The 22180-nt window shown below is 48.8% G+C and overlaps 1 protein-coding gene across 12 annotated transcripts in view; it reads left to right on the forward strand.

Annotated features, from left to right (window-relative positions):
• The window catches only part of CCDC9 (coiled-coil domain containing 9), a 1357226-nt gene that overhangs the window by 942232 nt on the left and 392814 nt on the right, over positions 1-22180 (forward strand). For all 12 annotated transcript variants that reach the window (XR_011302042.1, XR_011302041.1, XR_011302040.1 and 9 more), the window contains one exon: positions 10814-11315. Coding sequence is in view for 9 of the 12 variants with exons in the window: in XM_069644545.1 (XP_069500646.1) it covers positions 10814-11315 (502 nt within the window). In the remaining 3 variants the exon portion in view is untranslated. The remainder of the gene's footprint in view (positions 1-10813; positions 11316-22180) is intronic.

The following is a 22180-nucleotide window of genomic DNA, read 5'->3' on the forward strand; positions in this document are numbered from 1 at the left end:
GCAGGGCAAAAGAGACCTTGTAGTTGTAGGCCTGGCAGGAGTCATTTAAGTACTGTGGTGCGGAGGGTGTGTTGAAGTGGCAAGACCACAAAAGCACATTATGAATAGTTGTGGAATCATCCTGTCAAATCAATATTGCTCATGCAAGTATTTTGTGAACTGTTAAAGAATTATCCTGGTGGAAGACTTTTTTTTTTCTTTTTTTAAATATTGAGCTGTGGAAATATACTTATTTTCTGAGAAGTTGTGTAGAAATCTCTGCCCCAAGTGGAGAGATCATAGATTTGATGAACATTTTGAACTGTTTGTCAAGTCCAAGTGAGAGACTTTCCTGTAGCAAGAGGAACTTTATTTACTCTTTATTCTTTATTCTTTTGGACTGTTGATTGGAATCCTGTTTGAATCTGGGGAAGGGAAACTCACCCAGGTTACAAGGAGAAACAGTTACCTGGTGATGACATACCTGTTATTTCTGGTAGATCTGAATTGACATATATTACTTTGTTGAGTTTGTTGTATGTTCAAGTGTGAGGGACTGAATCTTTTTGTTAGTGGTTCTTTTAGTTTATTTTAATAGACAGGGAAATCCTCGGCCGAGGACAATGAGGCGTTAATCAAATGCTTTTGAGTTAATAATAAAATGGAATTGTATGAAAAACCTTCACAAAGTTGTCACCCTCACATTTCTGACCCCTCACATACTTCGCAACCATAATTTCCTCCATTAATATATTGACTTTCAGAGGACCTCAGTGTCCCCAAGCGTCTCTCTTCTAACATGTTAAGCTGCTTCTTATTGACGTGCAAAGAGGAGTTGAATGTTTGTTTTTTCTCTTCTTGACAATCCAGAAACTGTTGTACTAATCCCTGCGTTTTCCTACGCCTTTGGTAGAAAAATGAATAATTCAATTCTGTATTATCATTTTAACAAATATTAGACAGCCTTTGGATGAGTTATCGCGTTAGACCTCATCATCACAGAATCTTCTATCATGACCAAATCCACTAGATCTTCTTCAATAACCCCCACAGTTTCCAGACCAATAATCTGGGAATTCAAGTAAACAGAGGGCAAAGAGATTGGCCTATCTTTAGACGCCCTCAATAAATAAACCTTTGAATGCAGCATGCTCAGGTGGAGTTTCTGTTCCATGGTGTTTAAATTGATATTTTCATATTTCTCCAGCATGGGGTCTGGCATGGATTCACATGCTCATGAATATTCCCCGTCGTCAGGCTGGGAATCCTCGGTAAAGAAAAATCAGTATCAGTTTCGTTTCTGATCTGTATTTCGTAGTAGTAACCAATCACTGATCTCTGCGTCATACTTACCACAGCCAATGACTGCCATCTCCCTAAGCCCCGCCTCTGGCAGCCATCTTCAGATTTTTACTGCACGTTCAAGTGTTGGGATCCTCGTGCTATTGCTCTCGAGCTTTAGTGCTTTTTTCGCGCTTTTTCTTAGGAAAATTTTCTCTTTTTCGGTCAAAAGAGCCTCAAGCTCCACAGTTTCGTTATCCGATCAACGGGGACCCGTGTCGGATTCTTCTACGCCCCTCAAGGGTGAAGATTTCGTCGATCCACGCTTTTGGAGGACTCCAGAAGTTTCTCAGGCCCATCTAGGTCATGGCCCAGGAGAAGGGGAAGCTCGACGCCTGGAAAGCTGTTCAGGGTCTGCCCTGGATGCCAGCTTCAGAATGTCTTTAAGGAGGACGAACACTCCCTTTGCCTCTACTGCCTGCATGAGGACAAGACGCACGTGGAGAAGGACTGTGCGTTTTGCGGCAATATGTCGGAGCGGACCATGAAGGACCGCCATCTGCGTCTCGCCAACTGGCTGGAAGGGAAGAGCCCGTCAGGCGAGAAGAAGAAGTCCGAGCGGTCTTCTAAGACCTTTGAGGGCGCCCCGGCGAAGGGGGTCCAACAGAAGGCCAAGCACCGCGAGTCCGCTGGCACCGGGAGCGCCGAACGGTCGGGCCCTATGGGTGCCAGGCAGGGCGCATCCTCCCCGGCGCCATCAACCACGAGCCAACGCTCTGGCTCGGGTAAGAGGAAGGCAGAGCACCCGGCGAAGCTCCTGGAGAGATCCCGGTCGAGCTCGAAGGCCCCATCAGAGGGGGAGCGAGGCGGTGACCCTCCCCCCAAGGAGAAGGCGGTGAGCGCACCTAAGGTGGTTGAAAGCCTTGATCCACCCGGCCAAGGCCTCTATCGAGACAGTCGCGGCGGCCCTGGCTCAGCCTGTGGAGGCTACACCAGTGGTGGCGACCTCGGGGGCCAGAGTCTCCCTGCCACTGCAGAGGGAGTCCTCTTCCATGCCCATCGACAGGACCCCCGTGAAACCTCCGACGGAGAAGATAAAGGGGGAGCAGGAGGTTGTCGTGGATTCGGCCTCAACCTCTGAGGAGGAGCTGATCGAAGTCTTAAGCCACGGCGTTGGCGTGGAAGAAGACCAGCCTGTCGGGAGGGACCCCGACATGGGAGACGACGAGAACGTCGAGGGTGCCGACGGGGCTCCTGACCGCCCGTCGGAATCCCCTCAACCAGTGCCGCAAGACAACTCGGCGATCATTTTGTTGGCTATACAGTCCCTATGCTCGGAGATGAGGACGAGATTGCCGTTACCACCAACGGAGGAACCGCTCCCGACGGGGGACCCAGAGCCAGGCCCTTCTGGGAGCCCTCCTCCTAAGAGAAGAAGGATTCATCCTCCACCTCCTTTTCAACCATCGCGCCCTGCTCAGCCCTCCTTCCCGTCCACGACCCGTGGGGATGATACGGGGACTGACACGGCCGCGACGGGTACAGACGACGAGGTTTACGACAAGGATCTCCCGTCGTCACCTCCTCCCCGGGCTTCCCCGCCCGACGAGATTGGATCGTTTCATGCCATGATCGCCAGGGCATCCGAGCTTTTCCAGCTCTGCCCGGAAGAGAAGAAGGAAGGTTTCCTTTATCAACGGCGCGAGACCAAGAGGAAGACGGTCCTCGCTGTACCTCTACTGGACGATATCTGGGATGAGGGTCTCGCCCTCCTCAAGAACCCATCCACAACGCCTGCGAGAAGGGATCGGACTCGGTCGTCTCCGCGGCGGCCAGGAAGAAAGCGGGGGGGGGGCCTCGGCCTCTACGTGTCCAAGAAATTGGACACGATGGGACGCAGAGTCATCTCATCGGCAGCGACGACGATTAAGACTGACAACACCTTGGCTATCGTAGCCCGCTACAACAGGGAGTTGTGGTAAAAAATCGCCCCCCTGCTGGACTTCTTACCAGACGACAAGAGGGCGGAGGCCCTAGAGATCTTGCAGGAAGGAGAAGTGGCTTCGGACCACGCCATTACGATAGCGACGGACATCGCTGACACTGGATGTCGCCAGTTGGGCAACGGCGTGTGCCTTAGACGGCGTGGATGGCTCAAGGCAACTGACTTCCGTCAGGACGTGCAGGCCAGAGTCTTGGACATGCCGTTCGACGGGAGCAACCTGTTTGGGAAAACAGTGGACGATTCCCTACAAGCCATCAAGACGGACACAGAGACGGCCCGGGCTCTTGGTGTTCTCCAGCAACGACGGCCGCCCTTTCGGAGCGGCGGTGGCAAGCAGGGTGCCTCCAAAGGTTCCGGCGGAGGATTTTCCACCTATCGTCAAGCGGCCCGTTCGTCGTCACAGGAAGCCTACAGGGGACGAGGCAAGTTGGGCGGAACCGGCCGTCGTCGCCAAGGAGGACAAGGCGGCAAAGCCTCGTCGAAGCAGGACTGAACCGGCCGTGGGGTCGGGCCCCCACCGAAGCACCCCGGTGGGAGGCCAGCTGGTGAGCTTCGTCAGCGTGTGGGAGTCCATCTCCACCGACCGTTGGGTGCTGGATGCCCTGGCCCAGGGTCACGCGCTCGAGTTTCTAAAGAAGTGCCCGCGCGTCCCCCCTATTGCCAGGAAGGAACATCACGTCCCTCAACTTCTCTTGGGGGTAAAGGCGATGCTCAAGAAAGGCGCCATCGAGCTCGTCCCTAAGAGGCTTTGGGGCTCCGGAGTTTACTCAAGATACTTCCTCGTGAAGAAGACGGGATGATGGCATCCCATCCTGGACCTACGACGACTGAACAAATTCATCAAGGCACAGAAGTTCCGGATGGTCACCCTCCAGCACGTCCTGGGTCAACTGGAGGAGGGCGATTTCCTGTCGTCGTTGGATTTGGAGGATGCCTACTTCGATATCCCCATCCTAAAGGGACACGGAAAGTTTCTCAGATTCGTGGTCCAAGGGCGTCACTACCAGTTCAGAGCCCTTCCCTTCGGATTGAGGTCGGCACCCAGGGTGTTCACCAAGGGCCTCGCACCGGTGGCGGCGCGGCTGCGCCTGGAGGGGATCCACGTCTACCCCTACCTGGACGACTGGCTCATCCGAGGAACGACAAAGGAGCTTGCCGCGGAGCACACAGCGAGGACTGTCCAACTACTCACGCACCTGGGATTCTCCATAAACTAGTCCCACCTGGTGCCCGCGCAAGACGCAATGTTTCTGGGAGCGAAGCTTGACACAGTGGCGCTTCTGGCCTCTCCGTCGGAGGAAAGGACGAGGGCCCTCTTGGCCAAGGTGCAGCGGATGCTGGTTGCGGACGCGGCTAGGGTGAGGTCCATCAAGTCCCTCCTCGGAATGATGTCTTCTTGCATTTATCTCATCCGCCTGTGCAGGCTTCGGATGCGCCCGTTACAGGAGTTCCTGGACGCTCGCTGGATCCAGACGACGGGCAGCTTCGAGGACAGGATCACACTCGAGAGCTTCCGACGAGCTATCCGGTGGTGGGGCACCCGCGCGCATCTGACGGCGGGCATGGACTTCCAGACCCCGGGCCACCAGAAGACAGTGACCACGGATGCCTCCCTGGAAGGGTGGGGAGTGCACACTGAAAATCTGCACGCGAGGGGCCTTTGGCTGCAGACGGAGAAGTCCCTCCATATCAATGTCCTGGAACTCTGTGCAGTGTTTTGGGCCCTCAGGTCCTTTCTTCCGTCCCTCAAGGGCAAGGTGGTGAGGATCTTCACCGACAACACCACCACCATATTCTACATCAGGAAGCAGGGCGGTCCCAGATCCCCAGCCCTGTGCAAGGAGGCGCAGGATCTGTGGCATTGGGCCGTCGCCCAAAGGACGTTTCTGGTGCCGTTTCATCTGGCAGGAATAAAAAACACCATCGCCGACTTGCTCAGCAGAGAGCTGCGCTCGTGCCACGAGTGGGAACTACGACAGGATCTAGTGGACCACCTCTTCCGATGGTGGGGCACACCCCAGATCGAACTGTTCGCGACGGCGACGAACTCCAAGTGCCGGAGGTTCGCCAGCAGGTTTCCCCAGCCGAGGAGCATGGGCGATGCTTTCTCGTTCCCCTGTGAGGGCCTGTTCCTATATGCGTTCCCTCCTTTGCCGCTGCTGATCCGGCTCATCAACCAGCTCAAGAGGTCATGGTGCAGGATGATCCTCGTCGCACCTGCGTGGCCGAGGCAGATATGGTTCCCGGACCTTCTGGACTTGTCAGCATCCCCGTCAATCAAGCTGCCAGTGGACGCAGATCTTCTCTCCAGGGAAGGAGGCGCCATCCTCCATCACGACCCGAAGTCACTGAACTTGCAGGCCTGGCTACTGCAGTGTTAGAGTTTGGAGGCTACAACATACCGGCCGACTGCAGAGAGGTTCTTGCAAAGGCCAGGGCGTCCTCAACTCTTAAATGCTACGGACACAAATGGAAGAGGTTCTCTGTCTGGTGCCACGCACAGAAGATTAACCCTCTACGGATTACGGCTCCTCAAGTACTGCCGTACCTGCTGACGCTGGCCAAGGCTGGACTGGCGCACGCTTCCATCAAGATTCATCTTGCTGCGATCTCCCGATACACCAGAACCACGGGACGGACGTCTTTGTGGTCTCATCGTTTGGTGAAAGAATTCATGAAGGGACTGTTCAGATCGTTCCCGCCGGTGAAGGCCCCGACCCCGGCGTGGGAGCTCAACGTGGTGCTGACCAAGCTCATGGGACCTCCGTTCGAGCCTCTGCACTCAGCTCCGTTGAAATTCTTGTCGTGGAAAACAGCGTTTCTTGTGGCCATCACCTCCGCACGACGGGTGGGAGAGATCCAGGCCCTTTCCTGCAAGCCCCCGTACTTGACTTTTCACGACACGAGGGTAGTGCTCAGGACGCACCCCTCCTTCATGCCCAAGGTGCCGTCGGACTTCCACCTCAACAAACCCTTGGTGTTGCCTGTTTTCTTCCCGTCGCCTTCGTCGCCGGCTGAAAGGACTTTGCACTCGCTGGATGTGGCTAGAGCGCTGAAGTTCTACGTGGACCGCACAAAGAGTTTTCGGAATACGTCACAACTTTTTGTGAACTTTGGACCTGTCAATCAGGGGAAGGCTCTCTCGAAGGCTTCCATTTCCAGATGGCTCTCCGGCTGTATCATGTACTGTCATAGGTTGGCAAACCGACCGCTGCCTGGCCGTCCGAGAGCCCATTCCACCAGAGCGATCGCAGCTATCACGGCGTTCCTATCTGGTGTGCCTTTGCTGGACATCTGCAGGGCTGCTACGTGGAGGTCGACGCACACCTTCACGAAATTCTACTGCGTCGATCGGGATTCCAGGGAGGAGTCCAGGGTCGGCCAAGCAGTGCTGCGCAACCTGTTCGCCTAAGGTGAGCCTGGTGAGGAGGTAAGAATTGCTTAATGTTGAGTTTTGAATGTAATGCTTAATGTTGAGCCTTTGCCACCTCCCATGGTTGTGCATGTGTGTACTGCTATGTATTCTTTTATTCATGAGCAGGTGAATCCATGCCAGACCCCATGCGGGAGAAGGAACAAGTTACTTACCTGTAACTGTTGTTCTCCAGCATGGGTCTGGCATGGATTCACATGCGAACCCTCCCGCCTACCCCTCTGCGGCTCTTCATTTGGTCATACTGCCACTTCACGTGCTACCAAATCTGAAGATGGCTGCCAGAGGCGGGGCTTAGGGAGATGGCAGTCATTGGCTGTGGTCAGTATGTCGCAGAGATCAGTGATTGGTTACTACTACGAAAGACAGATCAGAAACGAAACTGATACTGATTTTTCTTTACCGAGGATTCCCAGCCTGACGACGGGGAATATTCATGAGCATGTGAATCCATGCCAGACCCATGCTGGAGAACAACAGTTACAGGTAAGTAACTTGTTCCAAATGAACCAGCGAAGTGAGGACAAGGGTCAAAGCTGACATGGTAGTTGCCTCCAAAGGAGGAGGTTTTTTCTTGGGCTCCGCTGAGCATGATGAATAAAACGCTGAGAAAGATTAGGATGATGATGATGAAGAGGAGGATGATCTAATGGGGTAGAAGTTGCCCGAAAGCAAATCTGGTGTTCGGTCCAATTCCCCTGAAACGGGCCAGCATTTCCCTGTGAAATACCTCCCATGGGGCTGTGCTTCTCTATCTGCCCCGTGGGCATCACCTGTCGAAAGATCAAAGGACCGTAACTCCTGCTTAGAACAACTGTTTGGCTGGTGTTGGGCTGTGCTCACACAAGGATTAGATCCACCCTGGTGACCCACAGCAGGCATAGTTAATAATGAGGGAGTGCTCTGTCTCCACCCCCTGAGCCTCGTCAAACAAGGGCCAGCAAGATAGCACAGCGTGTCTGCACTTGGTCCAAACACACCACTAATACACAGGCTGCTATCTAGGACTCCAGAGGACCCTGGGGACACCATGCTTGAGGGTGAAGAGGAACCCAAAGCATGATGAGGAAGAGAACACTCCAAAGGGCCATCATTTACACCTAAAAAGGGGGATTTTGCCAAAGCATTCATTGCTTTATGTACAAGATTGGCATTTACAAGAGGCTTCCTTTTAGAAGCCCCTATTTTTCCGATTGATGGATCTTTTTTTACTACAAGAATTCCCCTCTTTGCCTCATAGGGACATCAGGGGAACAATTCTCTGGGGATGCCTTTTACCGTCCCTTGGATAGCAATTTCCTTTTTGCCCTTCTCGAATGCTCCCCACAACCCACTCAATTCCTGAAGACTTTCCATGAGCTGTAGAGGTCATGCATCACCTGGATGAACTTCATGGCTCCAATCTGGCCGGACAGCATTTTGGAAGGGGTTGTATGTTGGAAATCTGAATTTGGCAAGTTTGCAAAAGCTAGCAGAAAAGCAAGAAAATAAACTCACATTTTTTGGTTTTCTCATTTGTCATGGTTACCAAAACCCTAGGCTTTTGCCCTTACTTTATTTTACCCTGACCTTTTCTGTGAGGCAGAAAAGGTTTCCACTCTGGGCATTGCTGGGCTTTTGTTCGCTCATTTCAGGCCATTGGATCAGCTTTTTTGAACTCCAGGAACTTTTACTGTGCTCTGCTGCGGCCAATGCGACTCTTGCCAGCTTGATAGATGATGCATCTTGCACACTTAAAAGGTAGTGGAAAATTCCCCTTGTAAAGGGCTGCATACGTATGTACCTTTACAGGATATCTGTGGTGTGGCCACAGCAGCAAAACCTTACTCTAAAAACATTACTTCTAGATGCCATCTTGAGGACTGCTGTGATAGTTGGCCAGTGGGTCCTCCACAATATTCGTGGCTGATTCGTTCAGTCTTTCCTATTAGTCACTTCAGAATTTCTTGGTTTTAACTCCCAACTGTGCATAGTGCTGGTTTATCTTTCATGAGTCTGACTGAAGGAGGATGGGACACATCGTAGTGACTACATCCCCTAGTGTCCGTTCCACAGTACAGCCCTCCATCTGTCTCTTAAATAGTTATGCACAGTAAAAAGAAAAAGGACTGGTGGTTGTTCCGGGAGCATGCACAAGGGAGGATCCAGGGCAGGACTGGTCACACATAGGAGCCAGCATGCCTAGTTACATTAGTATAGAATACTGCTTCACTATATCTTTTTATGTAGGAACTTGAATTATGGACTAAATGTACAGTAGTCACTACTGAGTACCTTTCTTTATAAAATGTCAGTTTGTAGGATTCCCCTCCTGACATCTCCCACATAATCTGACTAGTCTTCCTCGATACACTGAGTCTCTGGAATGTAATGTAGAATTGTATCCTGACCGACATCCTTGTTTCTCTACACACTGAGATTCTAACACCAATCTTATTCCTCATGCATCTTTATCTTGAAGTACAGCAACTATCCACTGTCACACTTCACTCTCTTCTAGACCTTCACAACAAAATGGCCACCCCAACAACTGCCTCCCTGTGAATCCTGTTATGCCGGCTAGGAAAATGCCTCTGCATGCCATTTGGTGTGAAGCAATTCTACTGCCTTGAAGGATAACCTGCAACACATACATCACCACATATTTTTTTAATGCGTTGATACTTATCGCACCGGAGCATGGTTGTGTCAATCAGATTAGCACTGCTGTTTCAGCAGTAACTGATCTCCTCTGCTACCTCACCAACCACCCTACCTTGCCTCTTGGACTACCCAAAGCGCAGAGAAGCCATGCAAATGGCAGAAGCCATGCCAAAAGAGCACAAAACATCATGTATATAAATTACAACATGTATTTGCGATGCTTTTGTGCTCATGAAATTGAGGGAAAATGGATCAATACCATCACATAGATGCCCCGACTGCGTGAGCTTTTTGCATTGTAAGGATGTCTTTTCATTCTTTTAAAACCAGGCGAGGGGCAAGCCCCACTCTGCCTCTCAGAACTTCCCTTTTCGTTTTAGTTTGGGCTATTAGATGTAACTTTAAAATCACCTATAAGGCCAAACTATTGCATTGGAGTACAGATGGGGAGAAATGGCATATGAGGAGGGACACTAAGCTTGTAGGTGTTTGTTATTTGCTCACCCATTGTCTGCCCATGGCCATGCTAATCCCTATGGCCATTCCCACCCAGCTCCTGCCCCTCCCCGCCCAAAACACCTTTTGTGGGAGCACTCAGTGCAAAGTTTGATGGGAAGGCTTGATTAAAAAGCTAGTTCAAAGTGCCTGCCAGTGTTTTCTCCAAGCAGTCTTCTCCAAGCAGTCTTCTGAGGTTAATGACTTAGAGTTGGGAACGTTCTACTGGTGTAATAAATGTTTAAGCAGTTCTGCCTTCAGGTTTATAAGCACTATGCATGTTCTTCACTGAAGTCCTAATAAAAACCAGCATTGGAACAGCCAACAGTTTTGGCTTATGTAGAAGTATTCGCCATTTGCGACGCACTGCAAGTAGATACAAATGCGCACCATGTTGGACCTGCTACCATCAATAGCAAGTTAATACCACTACGGCAATGCATGGCAAGTGCCTTTCCCATGCCTACAAAAAAGCCCAAACTGTTGGCATTGCCAATGCTTGTTTAGTTTTATGTTTGTCCCGTCCTGTTTAAAGTGTGATACAAAATAATTGATATTACTGTCGATGTAAAGGCATACCGACCATCTTGCACCACTGCCTTTACATGTCAATACGAAACATGACATTAGAACATGGGTCGTGGATTTGTGGAGCTGCTTCCAGATTGACTCTTGTGCTTTTTGCTCAGAAGTCCCAATGCCACCAACTAATGTGCATCTGAGGAATTACTAAAATGGGTTCTGACGTTCTGAATTCAGATGCCTCGGGAGGTTTGCATATCAGAAATCTGTAGGAAGAAAGAGTATCTATCATAAAAATAATTATCAAAGGTACAGTGGCTCTTTGTGAGACCTTCAGTTCAAACTCTGGTTTGACTTTAAACTTTGTTTTAGTATCTAGGCACTTCTAGTAATTTGTAAAATTGTGTGATGTATATAAAGTTCACTAAAATGAATTCTCTCCTTATCAAATACAGAAGGAAGTGATTGAGGTGCTTCCTGCAGATGCTCATGCTCCGGACGGTGACGATGATGCCCAGTGGGAAGATGTCAGTGATGAGGAAGAAGTGGTTGGGGAAGAGGAAGAAGAGGCTGAGGAGGAGGTAGAGGAGGAGGAGGAGGAGGTTGAGGAGGAGGAGGAAGAAGAGGATGAGGAGGAAGATGAGGAAGATGAAGAGGATGCCCCGCCTCAAACAGAAGAAATGAGTAAGCAGGCCATGGGCCCCTCACAAGAACCATTGCAAAATGAACGGGCCGTTAATTCAAATCTAACCATTACCATTCCTGGTAAAAACATGGTGGACAAGAATCCAGAGTCCAAACCCTTGAGCCCCTTCTCACCAGAAGAGGGATATTGCCCAGTGACAGACTGGGGGGAGCAGATGGACAAGGAGCTCCAGACCCCTCAGAGCAGCAGTGAGGACAGCCCTCCCCAAGCAGATAGCAGGACTTACCATCCAGCAGGCTGCAGCATATCTGGTAAGAAGACCTTCAACAGAGGTGTTTTCCTCTTTGCCATTAGTAACCTGCCAAAGGATAGAGAAACGGTTCTTTGCTAATGCCTGCTGCCAGTTTTGCACTTAAAAGCATTTTACATTTTGACATGAGCTTCACAGAAAATGTCTACAAATGTACAATTGGTTTCTCAAAGAAATTATAGAACATGTGGAATGTGTATTCATGAGCAAGCACCCAGAGTGCACTATGCTTTTATGCTGTGTGTGCGTTTGTTGATATGAAATTCTTTTTTATGAAATGTACATTTCAAATGGATTGTGTCCTCCCACGTATTCATCATTTTATGATATCTCCTTCCAGCGTCGGCTGCTTTGGAATAATTTTGTGCAGTAAAGGGACGTTGTGCATTGACGACCCAATGTCCCTTGAAGGCCTTTGTCGTCTCTCGAGGCTGATGTCATGCACAGTATATGTAGTACACACCATGCAGTTACTTCAGTTCTGCTTTTCCACTGGCTTCTCTTTGGATACAGTGTGATTTTTGTTGATTCTCGACTGCTACTTCAAAAAATGTCGACCCCTGAGACCGTGTTTAAAAGGTGCATGGTTTGTGGGTCCACTGTCGCTTACTGACTCACATTACGTTTGCCCATGGTGTCTTGGGATCGAACATAAAATGGCAGACTGCGGTTCCTGTCAATCAATGATAGGAAAGGCACTGAAGGAAAGAAAGGGGAAGCTTGCTGCGGTTAGGCAGCCCCCCCCATAAGTGTCCATTGTCGATGCCATAAAAAAAGATTGTGTGATGAGCTAAGTTCGAGGGGTAAGTCTGCAGAGAAAGCGTTCAAAAAAGCACTCTCGTTCTCGGAGTGGTTCTTGTCACTCTTCGAAAAAAAGATCTAATAAGAGGCATCACTGATCAGATGTCCTCGGATTCCTCGCCCGACCGGAAGGTGTCCTGGCTATGTAGGTCAGCCTCTAAAGCGCATCATCTTCAGATGATTAAGATATTAGAGAAGGCGTCTCTGACCCCTTCGAAGGAACCGTTGAAGGGCCACGACCCTGTTGCGCCTCCCAAGGCCGATAAGGTGTCCAAAGAGGTTAAAGCTTGCATCTCCTAGAGCCCGAGCTGAAAACCGTAGAGCCTTGAGGTCTTGGGTGGAGGAGAGGCCTCCTCCTATTCTGTAGACGACTGAGTCATGGGTTGAGTCAGTCAAAGGCAAAACCTTCTGTGTTGAAGTCATCAAAGCCATTGATGTCTTCGAAGGAGATGAAAAGAGCTTTAAACCCTTGTCCAGAAAATACTTAAGTCTCTCTTCAATTTCTGAGGAGGTAGAGACCTCAGATCAGGACACATCACCATTTGGCCTGGAAGATGGGATACTGAATGTTCCTAAGGCTCTGCTGTTTGAAAACTCCAGAATGGAAAATCTTTATGAAAATCTTAAGCGTGCAAGTGGTCTAGACAAATGAGGTAGACTTTGCTACCCAGCTGAAAATCCTGAGGCATCCTATAGACAGCTAATGAATAGGGTCACAGAATACCTTGGGTGGGGGAGACCTGCTAATTTCTAACAGCAGGACGACCTGATGGATATATTGGACAAGAGTCCACAAAGAGACCATATCTTGCCTTTTCATTCTGCCTTGCAGAGGAGAGTTGTGGCAACCTGGGAGTCTCCTGAAACTAACCCAGCTGTCAGATCCCTTACAAGGAATTACAAACCATCCCGTATTGAACCCGACTTCCTTTCAAAACATCGAACATCTGAGTCTGGTTGTGCAAGCTGACACATCCACGTCCAGGGCAGCAGCTTATCTTACTATCCCTCCTGATAGGGACTACAAGCCCTTTTACACCTTTCCAAAAATGGTCCTTTCGGCTAGTAGCATGACCCTTAAATCAATTAACGCCACTTGCGCTCTGGCTAAATTCACTCACATTGTGGGAGGGAATAGCGATGGCAGATGACCATATTCCTGAGGGAGAGGAAAGGGAAGGCTTCCTTAATATAATTAAGGATGCCAAGGAAACACTATGTGAATCCCTTCAATCAGGACTTCACTCTGCTGATAGCATTCAGAGTGCCATGGCAGATAGCACAATAGCATGTAGGTTTGCGTGGCTACGCAAGTCTGGTTTTGCACCGGATGATGAGTCCAGGCTTCTTAACATGCCCTTTGACAGCACACACCTTTTTGATAATAAGGCTGATGAAAGTCGTCGTGAAACACTGCAGACTTCCAAAGCGACAGCCAAGTAATTAATTGCCACTATAAGCCAGCCTCAACCTTCCCAACCGACTTCTCAGGGATGATGGGTCATCCCTTTCGCTACTAAATTTCCTTTGAAAGGCCATGGGGTCAAGCCAGTTGGAGGCCAAAGGAAATTCCCACAGGACTGCAATGGGGGGGGGGCAAGCTCAGTCAGCATTTGGAAGAATGGAGGAGCATTAATTCTGATGCATAAGCTTTGCAAACAGTGGCCCAGAGTTACTGCCTCCCTTGCTTAAAAAGGCCACTGGATCATCCACCAGGAATCCACTACCTCAAAACTCTGGATATGTTCCTCTTACAGGAGATTTCCATACTGCTAGAGAAAGATGCCATAGAGCTAGTACCTGTGAGAGGAACAGGGGGTTGTACCCCCCTTACATTTTTTATCCCCAAAAAGGACAGAGGATTAAGATCCATTTTGGACTTGAGATACTTGAACAAGTTCCCCAGGGAGGACAAGTTCAAAATGTGTACCCTTTCTCAGATCCTTCAGGCCCTCCAGCTCCAGAATTGGATGGTATCGTTGGATCTTCAGGATGCTTACTTTCACGTGCCTATTCATCACAAGCACAGGAAGTATCTGCGGTTCGCCGTTGGTGGTTCTCACTATCAGTTTCGAGTTTTGCCATTCAGGCTCATCTCCGCCCAAGGGTTTTCACCAAGTTGATTGCGGTAGTGGCAGCAAGTCTCACGGTGGGGTGGGGGGGATTCTGGTTCACATCTATCCCTACTTGACGATGGCTGATCAGGTCCCATTGTCATGAATAGGTCCTGAAACATCTCTGCATCACCTGCCACTCTCTCCACAGACTGGCTTCTCCCTCCCCACATTATACCTTCTCAGAAGTTCCAATTCATCGCAGCGGTCCTGGATGCTTCCTCTGGGAAAGCCTAGCCACACGAGGTGAGGGTTCAACACATTCAGCAGGTGGTCATCAAGTTCCAGAATGCCCAGCGTCTTCCGGCCTTCGATTTTCTGAGGTTGCTCGACATCATGGCATCCTGACTTTTTCTGGTGCTAGAGGCTCGTCTGAGGATGAGATCCCTCCAGTGGGCACTCAGGTCCCACTGGTCTCAGTATTTGGGCAAGATGTCAGACCTACTTCAGGTTCTGAGCAGAATCAACTTTAGTGGCCTGTGAGGACAACATTCTGAAAGGAGAACCTTTTTGGCAACCATGGCCGGAGATGACGGTAGTTACGGACACTGCCCTCACTGGTTCGGAAGCCCACAAAAACGATCGGACAGTCAGCGGTCGTTGGTCTCCATCAGAGTCCAAACTATGCATCACCCTGTTGGAGCCGACGGCAATCAGACTAGCGCTGAAGACCTTCCTGCCCTATTTACGGGTTGGGTAAAGAATGTCCTGATAATGATGGGCAACACAGTAGCCATGTACTACCTCAACAAGAGAGGTGGTGTAGGGTCACTAACTGTGCAGAAAGGCAATGCAGCTCTGGTTCTGGGCACTACAAGAAGGAATCTCCCTATCAGCAGTTCACCTAGGAGGAGAACACGGCAGTGGACGCTCTGAGCAGGCAACTATCTCAGGAAGTCCTTTAAGAGATCTTCACCCTTTGGGGAACCTCCTAAGTAGATTTGTTCACGTCCAGTGTCCACAGGAAATGCAAACCATTATGCTCCTGGGAATTTCCTCTGTGAGGAGCTTTAGGAGATGTTTGTAGCAGAGTGGGAGATCCCACTCCTGTACGCGTTCCCTCACGTCATCAGGGGGTTGAAGTTTGGGAAATCCATGATCCCGATTGCTTTGGATTGGGCCTGGAGGAAGTGGTATCTGGACCTTCTGGACATATCTATCTGCCCTCTAAATAAGTCTTCCGCAAAGAGAGGACCTTCTCTTGCAAGAATGAGGTAGAGTTCCCCATCCAGAGGTCAATACTCTCAACCTTCACTCCTGTTTTCTGAGATTGGGACCTCCCGGAAGACGTGATGGGGGTTTGGCTCTTGGCCAGAAACAAAATCTCTGTATTGCTGCCATTTGAATATGTTTTGCAGCTGGTGCAGGGATAAGAATGTGGACACTTTTCTATGTGATGCACCTATGTTATCTTTCTTGCTGCATCTAGCCAATCTGGGGCTCCAGATTGGCACTGTGAAAGGATACTTGGTGGCGCTATCCATTTTTAAGCGCACACCTGAACAGGCATCTTATTTCAAAATACATATTGTGCAATTCTTGAAAGGGCTCACAAATGTTTTCCCTCCATTCCCCTTTGTGGTTCCCGTTTGTGATTTAAACTGGGTTCTGAAATACCTTATGTGCACTCATGTTGTGCCTCTTCATTCTGGTCTTTTAAGGATGTTAACATTGAATACAGTTTCCCTTATGGCCATAACATCAGCACGAAGAGTTAGAGAATGACAGGCTCTGTTGTGCAAACCGCTGTTTACCAACTTCTTTAAAGAGAAAGTTGTACTGTGAGTCTAGCCCACTTCCAGGGTTGGTTTCGGAGTTTTACCTTTCTCAGAAAATAGTTCTACCAACCTTTTACCTGCCACCTCACCCTGGTAAGGAGGAGGAGAGACTTCATCGAATTGACCCCAAAAGGGCTCTAAGCTTTTACATCTCATGAATGGCAAAGGTAAGGCAAGAGGATCAGTTGTTTGTTTGCTACACTGGTCACAGACTAGGTCTGGCAGTGACAAAACAAAATGTATCCCGCTGGATAATTCTTTGCATCACTAAATACTATAATTTGGCCTGTGGGCTTGCAAGCACATTCGACAAGGGGCCTGGCCACGTCATCGACTTTGCAGAGAGGGGTGCTGGTAGAAGATATTTGTGCGGCAGCTACGTGGTTCTCTTTACATACTTTCACAAAATATTACTGTCTGGACAGGAAGCAGGATTCGGGAAGCCTGTGCTTCACAGCATTAATGACGCATCGTAAATTCTTACTCCCACCTCCATCACAATACTGCTTTGAGAGTGTATAATAAGGTAAGGAAATCGTGGGAGAACACACTCCATCCGAAGAACAACCTACTTACCCCTGGTAACGTTCTTTCGACTAAATGTTACTCCCACTTATTCCTCATCACCCCTCCCATCCTACCCCTCAGTAGAATTTCTGTGTATTTACACCTTCAAGTGCCTGGTCTTTTTACCTTGTGAAGTCTGTTGGGAAAACTAGGAACTGAAGTAACGGTTGCGTTGCATGCTATATATACTGTGCTTCAAGGGCCGACGGAGGCTGTCGAGGGCCATCGGGTTGATGATGCATGGCATCATCTGCCGGGAAAAAAAACATTCCATAGCAGCTGACTCTGGAAGGAGATATCATAAGATGAGGAATACGTGGCAGGAACATCCAGTTGAAAGAACATTACCAGCAATAAGTAATTTTGTTCTTCTGTGCCGGCAATTTTTTATTGTGAAGTTATGCACAGTTTGATGTACCATCAAAATGTCCTCAGAGTGCTCATACATTGCTGTTTACATAAACATGTTGATGCATATGATCACAATTTAGTCTTCTCTTGAAAGTCACATTTTTATGTGTTGCTCTAATATTCTATAGCATTGTTGGGGTATTAGCAGTGGCTTTTCAATTAGAAACTCTTGGGTTTGAATGCTAAAGCAGAGAGAGCTTTGTAGATTGACCTTGTCATTAAGTGCAAAGTTTTTATTCTGGTTTGCCTTTCTATGGAGTGTGTTGGGGAGTTTTACAAAAGGTCCACCTTATGTAGGACTTTAGAAGACTCACACTTGGGACACAGGGCTCCAACTCTTAGTATAGGCCTGAACCACACAGGTTTTGTTGGTAGCAATGGCTGAGCAGCCAGGCTTATTTTAGGAGGGAGAAAGGGCTATAGGATGTACAAGAGTATAAACATAGGCCCAAGAAACACTGTCTCACTAATGTTATATAAAAATAATGGTTTATTTTACATGTACCCTAAAGTAATTCTTAAGAAAGGTAAGTACTATAACACAAAATAAGCAACTTAGAATAAACAATGCAATATTCATCGTAAGTAATCACTTTTGTAATACTTGTAGAAGGGCAGCATGCTTCAAAAGTAAGTATTTAATTTTCATAATGTCCATTTGAGGTAGAAATGGATGAAACAAAACCAACCTAAAGCAGGTAAATACTTGTAATTATTTCACAGAGGCCTAACACTTTAGAAGCCCATCTCTTTTTTTTGTAACTTTCTTTATTAGTTTTACAACCATGAAAAATAAGACATTACAAGAATGTGCACCGGTCACGAGACCCTTTATCCCCCCTCCAACCCTCGGAACGATCCCCGCTTCATGTCAGGTACAGTTTCACATCAGTTCTAGTGTTGTGGTTGTTCGGCACTCATGGCTGCTATTGGAGTGGCCGGTTGCTCGTGACAGTTTTGTATTGGAGGTGGAGACTGTGGAATCGAGTCGTTGTCTGCATTTAACAGGTATGCAGTATAGAGGCCCCAAATATCAGGGGGCGTGCATGGAGGGGCAGAGTTTGTAAGTAGTTCATTTCGGTGTCTTGACAGTAGGTGACATCGTGGAGCCATTGCTTTAGTTTGGGTGGCGGTCCTCTGCCCGAGTTGCAAGCTATTCGTCTGCGTGCCAGGACTAAAAGTAGGTTCACCAGTTTTCTGGTATGTTCTGGTAGTTGGTTGGTTAGACCCAGCATGGTCAGTGTTGGGTCAGGTTCTAGTAGCACTCCTATTATAGCCGAGATTTTCTCTAGGACTGCTTTCCAGAACGTTCATTATTTCGGGGCACGACCATGCCAGGTGGACAAAGTCGGGTTCCGGGTGTCCACAGCGAGAGCATGAGGCGGATATGGTCGTGAAGTCTTGCTGGAGTGTGGTAGACCTGATGGACAAAGTTGAAGTGAATTTGTTTATACCTTGTGTTTATTGCCACTTTCTTTGTGAGTCGTAGTATGTATGACCAGTCTTCGTCGAGTATCGTAGTGTTCAGAGCTTTTTCCCACCTTGTTCGAGCTTTTAAGCAGCGAGTGAGTTTTTCTGTTAGCAAGGCTTTGTAAATATTTGACACCAGGTGGCCATTACCTTGGGCTTGAATCACTCCGTGGAGCAGTGGCCAAGTCGGTGGTTGGAGTGGGAAAGCTGGACTGTATGGCGTGTCGAGTTCGGTAGTACATGAAAACGTCGAGGGCGTTGTCTCCGCCTTTGTCTCGAGCTTCCTGAATCGAGAGGAACGAGCCGTTCGGAAACAGGTCGCCCAATGAGTGGATTTGCAGTTTCTTGGTCCAGAGCTGGAAAACCTTTTCAGATGTTATGGGTATCCCTGGAATACTTCTTACCGGAAGGAGGGGAGAATATCTGGTTTGGATTCCATTTCTTTTGGCAATTTTTTTCCAAATCGTGTGTGTCGTGACCATTGTGTTCATTGGCGTTGAGTATGGCGGTGGTTCGTTAAGTATGACTGCGCGGAGAAGATAGGGTGTTGCCAGAGCTCTTTCGATTTGCACATGTGGCCGGATGAAGTGTGTTGCATACCAATGGCTCGGGAACTGTGCTTGCGCTGCCCAGTAGTAACTTTCTATGTCGGGTAAAGCCAGTCCGCCTTGCGTTATGGGCAGAATCATAGTGCTGTGTGCTATTCGGGCCACCTTGCCAGCCCAGATAAGGTCAAGAAGGATAGACTTGATTCGCCGTAAGAATTTTTGCGTGAGTAGTAGGGGGATGTTTGTAAAGAGATAGAGTAGCTTAGGGAGGATCACCATTTTCGCTAGGGACACTCTGCCCCAAAGTGTGAGGGGAAGTGTTTTCCATCTGTTCACTTTTGTTTGGATGGTGTCGAGTGTCTTCTCGTAGTTGTCTTGCATGATGTCGGTACTGGTTCTGGACATGAGAATCCCCAGATATCGGACCTTCGAGTGTTGATTCTGTAAGAGGGAAAATTATCGATTTTGCATTGTTGATTTTTAGTCCTGAAAAGTTGCCGAATTTGAGGACTGCTCGCATCACCGGATTCAGGTTGTCATATGGGTCACGAAGGAAGAGTGCTATGTCGTCGGCGTAAAGTGAAACCACCATTTTGTGCGGGTCGAAGGCGAGGCCTCTGTGCAGATGATAAAGCCTTAGGTCGGGCGCTAGGGGTTCCATGACCAGGGCGAAGAGCAATGCTGACATTGGGCAGCCCTGTCTGGTCCCTCTGCGTAAGAGGATTTCGGAGGAGCTTTTGTTTCCGAGTTTGATTTTAGATGTCGGGTATTTGTAGAGAAAGCCTAACATTTGGATGAATCGTTTGCTGAGGCCCATTCGCTCTAATATTGCAAATAGAAAGGGCCATTCCACAGAGTCAAACGCCTTTTTGGCGTCGAGAAGTACTGCTACCACTTGGTTTTCTGGGTTGAGGGCCTCCATCGCTCCAAACATTTTTCTGAGGCCAAATGATGTATTTCTACCTGGGACGAATCCTGCTTGATCCACCAGAACCATTGCGGGCATGAGTGGTATCAACCTCCTGGTCAGGATCTTTGCATAGATTTTGTTATCCAGATTAATTAACGATATGGGCCTGTAGGAGGCGCAATCATCCCTGAGTTTACCTGTTTTGTGCAGGAGAATGATATCCGCCGTGTAAAGAGTTGGTGGAAGTTGGTCTTTGGCTATGGCTTCTTCGAAGACTTGGAGCAGGACCGGGGCAAGGATGTCTGCGAAAAATTTCTAAAATTCACCTGTTAGGCCGTCCGGTCCCAGGGGCTTTGGTGCTCGGTTATTCTTTAATGGCTTCTAGGATCTCTGCTGAGGTGATGGGTGCGTTCAACGGCTCGCGTAACTCGGCACTCGTCCAGTATAGTTCGGTTGTATTTAGGTATTCTGTTATTTCGGCGGGCTCCCTGGAATAATTGGAGTTATATAAGTTTTGGTAATATTTGCAGAATGTTTCCAGTATGTCGTCCTCAGAGTATACAAGGGTTCCCGACTTGTCCCGCACCGCCTCGACTGTCGTGGGTTTTCGTTTTCCGGTGATTAGTCTTGCAAGTAACGCACCGGGTCGTCGTACTGGCGGATTTTGTGGTGGCTTGCTAGGAATTTGGCTTCTCTATCTGCTAGTGATCTGAATGTTTCCAATTCTGCCTTGTGAGTGGCCAGTGAGCCGGGGGTATTTGTGACTGTGGCTGATTGTTAAAGTGTTTTGAGGCGATTTTCGCATGTGTTTAGTTCTTCCCTTAACCTCTTTAGGATTCCATTTTCTTTTGCTAGGCACACTCCTCTGATAAAACATTTCAGTGTCTCCCAGAGTGTTCCCGGCGAAGCTACCGTGCCTTGGTTTGTCTCGATAAATGCGCTCAGTTCGGAGGCAAGTTCCTCGGCAGAGAGTTGATCTTGGAGGGCTCTGGGCTTGAATCTCCATTGAGACCTGGTGAAGTCGCTCCGAGATGTCGTGCACACTAAGGTGACCGCTGAATGGTCTGAGATGGACCTGGGTAGGATTTGGCATTCGCCCCATTGGAGTCTGCAATGTGCCGACACTAAAATGTAATCAAGTCTCGAGCTGGATTTGTGTACCCAGGAGTAGAAGATGAACTCATGAGATTCACAGTGTTTGCTCCTCCATATGTCAATGAGGTCGTGTGCTTTGCATATTTCGGATATTTGCATACTCGCCTTGGAGCGAGGGGCGGTTGTTTTGTGTGATTTGTCTGTACGAGGATCGAGCGGGGTGTTCAGATCGCCACCCCATATTATTGTGGCTTCCCTGTTTGATGCAATGTGGGTCTGGACCCAGTCGAAATTAGTGGGACCATCAATGTTGGGGCCGTAGGAGTTGATCATGATTATTTTTTCCCTGTCTATGGTTCCGTGGACGAGCAGTGTTCTCCCTTCGGAGTCGCTCTGGGTCCGAATTAGTCTGAAGTTTGTTGATTTGCTGATGAGTATGGCGACTCCCCTTGCGTACGATGAATACGAGACAAAGTATCTGTGGCATCCCCATGTTTTTGCCTAGTGGTTTTCTGAGTTCGGTCGTAGATGTGTCTCTTCTATGAGAGCTACATCAATGTTGTGACGTCGGAGGTAGTGTAGCAACTTCCTGGTTTTGGAGGGCTGATTGCCTCCTTTAATGTTCCATGTAGCTAGTTTGAATTTGCTTGGAGTTGCTGCGTTGTTTCTGCTGCTCTGTTATTGTTTGGTGGTTTTGAGTGCTTAAGGCCGCTCTTTGGGAGTGTATGTTGATTCAACAAGGATGTTCATATATCCGAGGTGGAGACGTTGGTCTCGGTCGGGTTCGAGTGGGGCTGGCTTCGGCCCCAGTCGGTGCACGTCTAGAACTCTTGGTTTGTTTCTTCTGGGAACACTTTCCCCAACTTGTGTCCCATCTCCCCTTTCTCCCTCCCTGTCGGGCAACCCCCAACCCGCCCGAATGTGGCCCCACCCCAAGTAACATTGTGAACAGTGCTGTGCACGGGGCGCTGGTGCCCTCCAAGAACACCCATCCCGAGGTGTATATAACTGACTTTTGCTAATTTCCCGATCACCTAAGTCGAGCTGAATGTGGGGTGCTTTTCAGGGTGGATCGCTCCCATTGCTCGCTCTCCCTCGTGGTCTAGGCATTTCACGTAATACATCCAATATTATCAAGAAAGATGTTGGCTTCTTCTGGTGACGTGAAGAAT

This window comes from Ambystoma mexicanum, chromosome 2p (assembly GCF_040938575.1).
Source record: "Ambystoma mexicanum isolate Mex_15411 chromosome 2p, UKY_AmexF1_1, whole genome shotgun sequence".
NCBI classification, from domain to species: Eukaryota; Metazoa; Chordata; class Amphibia; order Caudata; family Ambystomatidae; genus Ambystoma; species Ambystoma mexicanum.